This window comes from Ambystoma mexicanum, chromosome 10, assembly GCF_040938575.1.
Source record: "Ambystoma mexicanum isolate Mex_15411 chromosome 10, UKY_AmexF1_1, whole genome shotgun sequence".
Lineage (NCBI taxonomy): Eukaryota > Metazoa > Chordata > Amphibia > Caudata > Ambystomatidae > Ambystoma > Ambystoma mexicanum.
The window spans coordinates 804,965,492-804,977,716 of NC_090932.1; the positions used below are offsets into that span (position 1 = coordinate 804,965,492).

The 12,225-nt window shown below is 44.3% G+C and overlaps 1 protein-coding gene across 2 annotated transcripts in view; it reads right to left on the bottom strand.

Moving 5' to 3' along the window:
- Positions 1 to 2,595: 2,595 nt before the first annotated feature.
- Positions 2,596 to 12,225, bottom strand: part of LOC138491768 (tripartite motif-containing protein 59-like) — a 152,147-nt gene continuing 142,517 nt past the window's right edge. For both annotated transcript variants that reach the window (XM_069618468.1, XM_069618467.1), the window contains exon 2: positions 2,596 to 4,204. In XM_069618468.1, coding sequence (XP_069474569.1) covers positions 2,966 to 4,204 — 1,239 coding nt within the window. In that variant the 3' untranslated portion in view covers positions 2,596 to 2,965. The remainder of the gene's footprint in view (positions 4,205 to 12,225) is intronic.

Sequence of the window (12,225 nt, forward strand, 5' to 3'; positions counted from 1 at the left end):
ACAAACAAAACTTAAGATTCGCCCGGATCTCGAGACACAATGAAGAGAACTGTACTTTAATCCATGCCATCACGTCACATGACACTCGAGTTATATGGCGTACTCTAAAAGCTGACCCAAAAAATGCCGTGTTATCTATGCCAAATTGTATTTCCGATCAGACATGGCAGACGTATATAACTGCAAAATATCAACTACCTTATAAGTTCAAATTTCTTCCTGGTATATTGCTAGACTCTACCAGGATCCCTCGGTTTAATTGGAGCATTAGAGACATAATTTGGGCAATCTCGAGGCTGTCGTATTCTAAGGCTGCAGGACCAGACGGGCTTCCCCCTTGTCTCTATAAAGCGGACCCTGCCATGTGGGCAGAAATTATAAATACCAAATTCGAAACCATCTTCAACTCTGGGGAAATTCCACCATCTTGGTTAACTGCAAACATAGTCCCGATATTTAAGAGGGGTGATCCTTCCTGTCCTGAAAATTATCGCCCGATTTCTCTAATCGATACCGAGGCTAAAATCTTTGCGATTCTACTTCTTCACGATTTGGAGAAAATTATTGAGTCCAAGGGTCTTTATTCTAAATTTCAAACGGGTTTCAGAAAGAATATGAGTACCACTCTAAATGCAACTATCCTTGCGCACGTTATTGCTGGAGCAAAAAATAAGAACTCTAATCCGGTATATATCGCAATGATTGACATGAGTGCGGCCTTTGATAATGTTGTCCACAACTTATTGTGGATGAAAATGTTGGCTTTCGGAATTCCAAAAGATTTAATGTATTGGATCATGAAATTGCATATCAATACATCTTATAGAATAAAAATATCACAGGACGGGGGCACCACAGCTCCAATAGGAACAGCACTGGGCTTGAAACAGGGCTGCAACCTTGCAGCAACCCTGTTTAATCTATACATGGCAGATCTGGATAAAAACTGGGAAAATATGAACCTATTCTCTGTGAAGGTTGGGAGTATATCTTTGCAATGGATCGCCTTTGCAGATGATATTATCTTGTTTGACCCTACTCCTGTAGGTTTACAAACGAAATTAACACTTTTTGAGGAATTTGCAAAGGACCACAATGTGACTCCCAACCCGGCAAAGACTGCCATTATGAAATTTGGAGTGAAGCAGAAAAAGGGCAGTTTTAGATGGCATATTATGGATACGCAGATATCTTGTATTAACAACGCCATTTATTTGGGGTATCATCTCTCTGATCAGAATTCCATCAAGGTATGGACAGACATTATCAAATGCAAAACCAGGACACTCCTTTCGCAAATGAAAAGGATTTATACCCGGTTCTGCAAATTTTCATTAACTCCGTTAATTGAATTTATGTCCTTGAAGACTGAGAGTATCATTCTTTATGCACTAGATATTTGTTTGTGTGATATGTCTAATATGTTGGATTGTTTACAAGGTTCACTTTTAAAAGCAGCAATGTTCTTGCCTATGTCCATTCCAAATGCCATCATACGTCATGAATTGGGGTTGGTGGCACTATCGTCTAGATGGAAATGGAGACAGTTATCTCATTTTGCAAAAATGAATTACCCACCGACTAATTCGCTATATGCGGATTTGAATAAGATGCTGGGTACCCACTGTCCTCCTTCCTTTTATAATTATCAACTGAAAATGCAACAACTTTTAAGTGAAGTGAATATTACAGTGAATGATGTCCATCTTCGCCCGTGCCATGCAAAAAAAAAACTTTTTGATCTAGACTGGTGTGTAACTATTGATCGGATTATGACATACAAATCTTATGAAGAATATGGTGCCTTTGTTAAACAGCGCATCCCTCGCTATGCACATATCACTTTATTCCCCTGTGAAACTACCAGGAAGGCATATATTCGATTTAGATTTAATCTTTACCATACTAGAGATAGAACAAAGAACTGGCGAACAAATGCCACCACATTTGCTGTGGGATGTCGATTTGATGAGTGCAATGAACCACACGAAACATTGAAGCATCTCATACTCTATTGTCCCCATTTTAACAAAATACGCACAGCAAGATTTATGAAATTTGTTGATATAGGGTTTGAGGATTGCCTCGAGTTTTTATGGTCTCGCATGATGCAAGGAACTCACAACCGTTTAATTTATGAATTAGTAAGTTTTTGTAAGCATATAGAAAAATAACTTATTTTGAGTGTAGAATGAATTGCCTAGTTGGTAAATTGATTGGTATATTTTCTCTCGCACCTGTATTTTAAATTGTATTTTAAAGTATTGTGTGCTAATGCAAAATAATGTAATTTCAAATGTTTAAATTTTCTTTTTCTTTTTACATGGATTTTAACTTGTTCCTTTGCAACGGTTCTACTCGAAATTATTCTTGTAAATGAACTAAATGCAAATAAATAATAAAAAAAAAATATTGTAATTAGAAAATGTTTTAATTGGTTCTTAGCAAATGAGTTCCGCTGAAGTACAGCGCTTCTGGATTTTATCCCCAATGTATAAAGGCAAAATTGTTAGCTTTGGATATCATGAACATGTTAGTGGGTTTAAGAGACTCTGAAAGTATTATGTTGAAGTAATATAATTAAAAGAACATTGATCAATGGGAGGAATATTTTAATATAGTAATTAGAAATAAAGTGTAGGGTGTCAATCTGATTGTGCTAGAACTAAATTAAAAATGTTATATTAAATTGCAGTTTTAAAACTATACAGTGAAATCAAATTATTGTAGGACACGGAATACATTAAATAAAGGTGCTTGTTATCTCAAAATGCAGCGGCATGCGCATATATTTAGGAATGAAATAGACAAACATGATAATCATCCTCATATGTTCTGTTGCAAAATAATTCATAGGAAATAAAAACTCCAAATTGTTTCCATTAATTCTGTTAATCAAATGAGGCTGGAATAAACATTCAGTACATGTTTGCGTAAATATGTTCACACTTCAATGTGCCAGTTTTCAAATACCCGCATAAATATAGGAAATCATACCATGCATGAAGTCAAACAACACATTTGAAACATTCTCAAATGCAGATTTTACAACCTGCAACTTTGCATTGTGAGCATCGGAGATTGTTTGCATAAGGTCTGTAATGTATATTAAACTGGTTTCATTTGAAATTGGAAATATAGACATTGTGTTACATAAAATCATGATCAATGCCACCAACAGGCATAGAAAAACTGCTGTTACAAGAAGGTTTAGTGCATATGAGATAAGTCTTTTTTCTTTTGTATTACTTTTGCTTTCCATCTGCTCTTTGGAAAAGAGTTCAATTTTTGGTACTATAAGTTTGTCAATTTCTCCAATTTCAGTTTTGGACCACTGATGCTTCAAAACATGCTCTATTGGTGGGTACAGTTCCACATGGTTGACTGGAAGAATTTTTTGTTTTCTTAAACTTTTCACACGCTGACGAAGATCATCAACTTTTTCCAGAAAAATAATTGGCGACCCCTCTTCCTGAATTGAGCTACACAGAGACAGCAGCTCCATCTGTTCTTCTTGGATCGCCTTAATCTTCTCAATTTTAGAATCGTATTCTGCAACTATTTTTGAATTTGCATCATTCAATGTAGCTAGCAAATCTTGCTTTTTATTCTCTACGGTGTCATTTATCTTTTTAAAATATTGTAAAGCCTCTTTCTTTTGCGCTTGCACCATAGTCACACTTTCTGATTTCTGTACTTCCAGATGGTCAATCAACTCACATATTCTATTCCACTGTTTATCACTTAACAACTCCATAAGTTTACACGGTGTGCTCTTCTCTTTGACATAGGCACTCTGAAGGTCATCAATGGGGTGACCCCGATGCTGACCTACTGTAAGACAGTGGCCACAAACTAACTTTCTGTCCAAGAGACAATACACATTTAATGGTTGCCTGCTGTGTTCTGGGCATCTCAAAATGTGTTGGTGGTCTTCTTTACTGTATTTTTCAATAATGGCCCTTAATGCAAAGTTGGCAGGCAGAGTTCCAATTCCTCCGGGAGGAAGTTCAGCAATACTTCTGCAGGTTGGACACTTTAGCGGAAGTCGTATTGGTCTCCAAATAGAATAATTACTTGATGCTTGAACCACATTTTCTAGGCAATTTCTACAAAAAGTGTGAGAGCATGGTAAAACCCGAGGGTCTTCATATATATTATAGCAAATGCAACAGGTCAATTCTTCTTCCAAATTATTAATTTCCTAAAAGGAAAAAAAGAGATGTTAATATATTTGTACACTTAATGCATTCAGATACATTTAGATATAATTAATTATGGTTAGCTGACTAATAAACTTTTAAAATGGCATTTTATATTAGTTTTATGTTTTGACACTTCCAGGAGTTAGCTTACAGTATACATATTATACAGTTGCTTTCTTAGCTTACAAGCATAGGATTTTCTATTGAGATCATTTTTTATGAACCAAAGACTGGATGAAAAGGTGGGGCGATGTTGGGATGTGTAATGACTCAGGATTAAGACTCAGACACAAGGGCATTATGCTGATTGCCATTGACTTTTATTAACATAAATGGGTTGGAGAAAGACCCATGTCATCCCATCACTATGAGGGGATTCCCTTTCTCAACAAAACTAAGGATGTCAAACATCTCAAACCTATGATAATGTGAAAAGGGGTCTCTCAAGGGAGCAATCATGATTCTCTCCACAGTTTCAACACAAAGTTCCAAAGTGAAAAGGTGCAAAAAAGAAACAAGTAATCAAATTGCCACAGTCCTCACTGGGGCACCCCCCCTTCCTCCGAGTTTCTCAGCACAAGCACAGTTCTTTGCCTCACAGATTTAAATGTTTCCAGTCCTGGGGGTATGGTTCACTTCTGCTGGATTTCTCACACTCAAGGGTCACTCTGTTGTTCCTTGCCTTCACAGTTCAAAAATGTTTTGTCCAGGGGGTATTACTCCCTACCCCCGGAGTTTCCAGATTACCTATTAATTCTCACAGTTCTCCTATGATTGGGTGCGGGTCCCAGACTTGCACTGGCTGGTATACTCTCCTGCCAAGGCTTTTACTTCCCACACTTTTGGGGCAGGTGCTTGACTCGCAATCAAAATGCCTGGTGTACTCTCCTGACAGGGCTTTCACACTATCCCTTCTATCTTCTCATGTCTACTGTTTACCGATTCAGTGTCCCTTTCAGGATGGCATCGGCATTCAAACCGTTTCTTATTCACTTTCAACTCTCGAGTAATGTTCCAGGATTCCTACTTCCCTATTTGCATCTCCTCAAAGTTCATATACTGTTTCTTTCAACATGCGGTATAATCTTGCAAGTACCCCATCATCCCAACCCTGGTTGTGTGGGCCACCCGCTCTCAGCGGCAGCTTCGGTATCCTTCGCACCCTCCGACTCGGTTTGCAGTCTGCCGTCAGGTCTGGCAATAGCTTTGCTAGCCCTTCGGTCTCCAGATTCCTCCAGAATCTCTCTCATCAGCAGACCTCCGTCTCCTGGGCTTCTCAAAGCAACGCCTCCAGCCTCTTCCCAACTTCACAATGCAGGCTGCTTCTTCTGGTTATCCCGACCCGCATTGGGAGCAGAAAGTGTCCCCCCATCTTAGCACTTCCAGTGTTTAACACTGCAACACCTTCTGGTTTCAATAAACAACTAGAGCATGTCTCTGGTTCCATGCTCCATATTGCTTCCCTACTCTTCTTCATCCCAGTCTTTTCGTAAGGAGATTGGGGAAAAGCCTTACAGCTCTCACTAAGTGGATAGACTGACTCTATATTGTAGTATGCCATATAGGTTGGGTAATTTAGGGAGTGTGTGTCATAGCTTGAGTGGTAGGGGGAATACCAGGTACCTTCTAGTGAGGCTCCTTCTCTCCCTTGAGGATTAACTCCCCCCGTATGATGCTCCCTCAGGCAGCCACCTCCAGGGTTGGGGGTGGGCGGTGGTGCAGAGGGTTTGGGTCCCTTCTGGTTTTTTTTCTGAATCAGAAAAGAAACCGGTCTCACTCCCTCGGATAAAGTTTCAAAGTCGTCTAGGTTGATCTCTAACCCTGATGGCCCCACTACGGATGACAATTGGGTAAAAAGAAAAAAAAAAAGGTTCAGGAGTGCTGGGTGGGAGGGGTTTAAAGCACTGAGATTAATAAACGTAAATGCTGCTCGAACTTTCAGTATTATTCGATCCCACTGTTGTATATTATAATGGGAAAGAGGAAGGGTGTCTAATAATACTGGAGTTTTAAAGAACAGAACCTGTTGACCAGTCGGGATACGTAGTTGAGAGAGCAAAACCTCTTTTAGCGTGGATACGCAGTCAGAGTCAATGAGTTCAACGATTCAATTTTTCCCTTCTGGTGGTACGACAATTATCAGCATGGGTTTCAATTTTTATCAGTTGAATCACATCCCACTGCTGACATCATATGTAAGGAAGGCATGGCATCAAAGTAAGACAGACACAAGTGATCGCAGTTCTGGGTGTTTATTGAACTTTTATCAGCGGGGTGAAAAACACCCATCCAAACCTAAATCTAAGATGGGAGCAAACTACGGCAATCAAATGATAATAATACAGTCCTAGTGGAGTCTAGTAAAATAAAAAGGGCCTCTACAAAAAAAGCTATTGCCAATCCTTACCATGCTACAAAATAGTGTGGGATAATGTTCACAAAAAAAAGAAGTGTTCACAAAATGATAAATCAGGATTTTTAGGCCGTTGGCCTCCCGTCCCCATGTTTTTAGCACAGTACAAGTCGGGTCACTCGAGCACAGCACACTCCTGGGCTTCTTGGGTACAAGGTCACAGTTCCTTTTACCAACATCAGGGCCTTCTGTGCCCAAGTCTCTTTCGTTCAAAGTTTCTTGCTCCAAAGGGCCTAATGTACCACAAACAACAAAGTAAAGTTCCTTTCCAAATATTCAAGTCGGGTGATTTACTCTTCGCCGTGGATCCCCCTCAGCCAGGCTCAGATCCTTCTTTCACAATTAGCCTCCCTCAGTCGGGTTCACATTTAACATAACAATATCTAAGCGGGTGAGTTTTGCCATTCACCCTGGATCCCCTTCTTCCGGGCTCAGATCCCCTTTTAGATAATGAGTCCCCCTCAACCGGGCTCAGACCAATTTTGGTTTGTAGGCATCCCACAGTCGGGTTCACATTTGCCACAACAATATCTTTGCAGTTCATAGGCAATCAAAGACTTTCGAATGTGCACAGGATTCAACATAACCCGCTGCAGGACCACTTCGATTTCACTGTTCAATAATCTTTTACATGCTCCGGGGGAGGGGGGGTACCAAACAGAGACCTTCGAGGGAGAACCCAGGTGGCACTGGACCACTCCATCTGGTACCTATTTTGGTTTTATTATTTTTTTAAACTTTTCTTTATTGGCATGGTGAGAGAACAGACAATCAACACAATGTACAGCATAACAAGGGTATCAGATACATAAATGGTAATGCAATACATGGGAATGCCAGTAGAGGACAGATAGGAGGACCATGATTCGGATTTATGCGGCGCAACAATGGGTTAGTTTACTTCACAAGGAGGGGGAGGACAATAGTTCTAGGTCATCTTTGTTATTCAAATAGGTGCAAAATTCCATCCATAAATTCTTGGGTCGGGAGGTCAGTGGGAGGGTATTGATATAGTCCTCCTCACACGCTTGAGTCCAGGTGAGGGCCCCAAACCACATCTCAAACGAAGGGGGGGGATCGGCGCTTCCAACATTGTAATATGCATTTTTTGGCTATTATAGTGGCAACATTCAGAAACGTAGACATCTTCCTCAATTCAGGGCTATCCCACAGGCCGAACAGTATAGCTAGGGGTTCTGGAGGGATATGGGATGCTGTAAATCTGAGAGAGCTTCAATTATGGCTTTCCAATATGGGCCCAGCGCATCACAGGTCCAGAACATATGAATGTGATCTGCAGCAGGAGACCTGCACTTAGGGCAGGTGCGGGTCTGAGTGTGTGCAAACCTATCCAGTCTTTGAGGTGTGTAGTATAGTCTGTTCAGGAGCTTGTATTGTATGCACCTATGTCTGGCATTCAGAGAGGTGGTTCGGGTGTGTATGCACATTTTCCCCCACATTGCGTCAGTGATGGAGAGGCCCAGCTCCTCACTCCACGTATCTCGTGCCTTGAGTGGCATGTCCGTGGGGTCGGCCATCAACAATTTGTACAGCGAGGACACTATCCCCCTAGCACCAGCCGAGTTGGATATGTAGTGAATCTCAGGTGAGTCTGGGGGCTCATCAGGGTATGAGGGCCACCAGGTGCAGAACACCGCCCTCAAACTATAGTATTGTAGTAGTTCCAACGCAGTATCCAGGTGTCCGGGGCGCCACGTCTGCGGGGTGATAAACTTCCCGTCGGGGTAAAAGTCGGTCAGGGCCCGGTAGCCCAGGTTGTGCCAGTGTTTCATTAACAGTTTATCATGTGTAGGGCTGAGGCCTGGGAACTGCCAGATGGGTAGCCATTTGTAGTATGGGTGGTGGTCGGATTGTGTCTGATAGTGGCCGCTACAGGGTCTGCCGGGGCTTCGGCGTGATATGTGTGATGGAGAATGAGGGAGAGGGTGTTGACACTCTTGCTTGCTAATTTCTCGAGCTTCACATGCGGGGGGGGATGTCGGGGAACGTGTCCCAGTATGTGGCGTGTTGGGCCTGCGCGGATGTCCAATATTTAGCGAAGTCGGGGGCGTTACCATAGGGAAGAGTCATGTGCTGCCATTTCTTACGAACCGTGCCCGAGTGCCATAAAAATTGGACACATGCAGCATGCAGGTTCATGAAATATCGCTTTCCGGGCCAGATCGGCACATTAGTGAAGACGTAGGGAAATTTAGGGACCATAATCATTTTGATCAGAGATAGTCTACCCGACAGAGAGAGCGGAAGACTGCGCCATTTCAACATTTGAGCCTCAGCTTGCTGCGCCACAGCGGTGTAGTTGTCAGCCAACAGTGAATCTTTAGTGAGGGACACCTGCACTCCAAGGTATCTGATGCCCCTCGGTGACCATCAGAGGGGGAATTCGGAGGGCGGTTGTGTAGTGGACAGGGTGAGCGGGAAGATTTCAGATTTGGATTAGTTTATGGTGAAGCCTGAGAAAGTGCCAATTTTGGTTATGTCTCTCAATATCGGGTCTAGGTGGGCAGCCGGGTCTCTAATATATAGAAGCACGTAGTCGGCATATAGAGAAATGATCTCGGGAGTATCACGAAGACGTATACCTTTACGCGTGTGTTTGTTCCTAACGTTGTCAGCCATGGGTTCTATAGCGAGCGCAAAAAGTATCGGAGAGAACGGGCAGCCCTGGCGGGTCCCCTGTGGAGGGCGAAGGGGGCCGAGGCCCTGGAGTTGACCAGGACTCTGGCTGCGGGGCTTGTGTAGAGAAGTTTGATGTACGATCTCATGCGTGGACCAATTCCCATTTTGTGGAGCACTGCCCACATATACTGCCATGACACCATATCAAACGCCTTCTGGGCATCGAGGGTGACCGCCACGGCCTGTGCGTCGGGGTCAATTCTAGCCAAAATATTGAACAGTCGATGAATATTGAGGGCGGTAGATCTTCTGGGCACAAAGCCACTCTGGTCGGGGTGGACCAAGTAGGGCATAATGGGGAGAAACCTATTGGCAATGATCTTGGCAAATATTTTCGTGTCAGTGTTGATCAGGAAAAGGGGTCTATAGGACCCACATTCGTCCAATGGTTTACCTGGCTTGGGTAGTACAGTTATAAGCGCCTCACGCATGGATTGGGGTAGGATGTTTAACTCTAAGGATTCGTTCCACACCTCCAGGAGTCTGGGTGCCAGAATGGCTATATGTTCCCGATAAAACTCTGAGGTTAGGCCGTCCGGGACTGGTGCTTTGCCCCTAGGGCAGTTTGAGATGACCGTGGTTATCTCATCAAGAGTGATAGGGGCTTCAAGTAGGTTGCTGGTCATGCGGGAAAGGAGGGTCATGGGGATTCGATCTAGCAGGGTGTCAGTGTCTTGCAGGCTGTGTTCTTGCTGGGGGTCATACAGGGTCGTGTAGAATGCGGTGAATGTCCCAAGGATATCATGGTCGGACCAGCACAGGGTGCCTCCTGTGTCTTTGATGAAATCAATACGGTTCCTGCCCCCCTCAGTGCGGACCAGTCTGGACAGTGTCCTACCCGGCCTATCCCCCTCACCATACTTCCTGGCCGCTACGGGACGTGCGAAGTACCGAACTTCTCTTAGAGCATGAGACTCAAATGTTTCTAATTCCGCTCTGATCTGTGCCAGTATGGTCGGGGAAGGGGAGGTGGCATATGCCCTCTCAAGCTCTTTTAATTTTGCTTCCGACTGCTGTAAGCTATTTTTTATGGCTTTGAGGACCCCAGCCTCCCTAGAGATGCATATCCCTCTGATGAAGACCTTGAATGCCTCCCAGCGTACTCCATCAGGGGTGTCATGCCCGTTATTGCACTCAAAGAAGGTGTTGATGTCAGCTAGGATATCAGCTTTGAAGACTTTGTCCAGGAGGGCCTCCGACTTAAATCCCCAAGAGGAGCGAGGGGGCTGGTCGTGTCCCAGTGTTATCTGAAGTGTTACCGGTGAATGGTCCGATAATGTGCGCGGTAATATCTTGGTCTCTGTGACCCTGCCCATCATGCAACTCGATATGAGGAAAAGGTCGATCCTAGAGAGGCTATCGTGTATCGATGAGTAAAATGTGTACTCTCTAACCTGTGGGTTGAGAGCTCTTCATACATCCCTGAGATCAAGTGTGTCTATGTGGGCGTGTAACTTATGGGCTGCGCGTGATGGGGCTCTGCGGGCCGTCCCGGACCTATCCAGGTCTTTGTCTAGGATCAGATTCATGTCACCGCCCCCTATTTGATGGGAATAACAATATATTTCAGAAGCGTGGTGGTGATGGCATCAAAGAACTCAGGGGTGTCAAAGTTAGGGGCGTATGTGTTCACTAGGAGGCATTCCATATTAGCGAGTGAGCAGTGGAGGATCACGTATCTACCATCAGGGTCAATATGGCTGGAATGCAGGGAAAACTGGACCGACTTATGGATTAGAGTTAGGACCCCCCTGGATTGGGTGGAGTACTTCGTATAGTACCTATTGTTGCCCCACGTGGGGACGAGACATGTTGCTAGGTGCCCAAGGGCATGGTTTTCTTGGAGAAAGAGGATTTTGGCACCATGTCGCTGGGCATAGGCGGTTATCCTGCGGGCCTTAGTGAAATTGCTTAGACCACGGATATTCCATGTTACAATGTTCAGAGCCATAGTGTCACATTATGGAACATCCCAGTGGTAGTATTCGTTAGCATTCCACCTTTTGCATTTGCCATGTGCCCAGTAGTATTCAGTCGAAGTCATGTTCTCTCAGCCATGTTTTTAACTGTTAACTCAACCCCAACTTCGCCACCCCCCACCCTCACTGCCCAACCACAACATGCAGTGCAGACCTCCCACCCCAAACCACACATTACTTTGGGCCTGCTCCAACCGGAAACCAAAGGTCAGAGGACCAGATCCAACGTAGATAGGGCCACATCACAGCCCAACAGGGGCCAGTCATTAAAAGGAACAAAATAAAATTGAAAGCAAACATTGCAACTGCAATGGGGGGGGGCGCTGGTGCCATGCGGCCGGCATCTGGAGCTTAGTGTGGGGCAGCAAATGCTGTCCCGAATGTGTTGCTGCGGTAAACGGGTATCACAGACAGCCTCTGAGACCAGAGAGTGCCCTCTGGTAGGTCGACATCGCCGGAGAGAGTAGGACACAGGGATAGCTCCGAGAACCAAGTGGGGGAGAAGGCAAAGTAAGCAGTTTAGGAGCTAGCCTGTGGTCCGCATACACATGACAAGAGGCCGCAGTTGCTGAGTGGACACGGTGAGGTTGCCATCAACACATCATAAGGCATGGATCTGTGGACATTTTATAACATCGTGGGCTGTGTAGTCTATGGCGCGTGGCCGTCTCGCGGCCCAAGAAGAGGTATATGTAACTCAATGAACTTCACCGTTTCGTCAGGGACAGTGAAGAAGAAGATCTTGCCATCATGAGTGATCTTTAGCCGTGTCGGGAACAGGATGGCGTAGGGGACGTCGCGCTCCCTGAACAGCTTCTTGACGCCTAAGAATTGGCGCCTCTCCTGCTGCACCGCCAGCGAGAAGTCCGGGAAGATTCTAATGGTTTGGGCCTCAAATCGCAGGTCTCCCTTTTCCCGCGACAGGTGG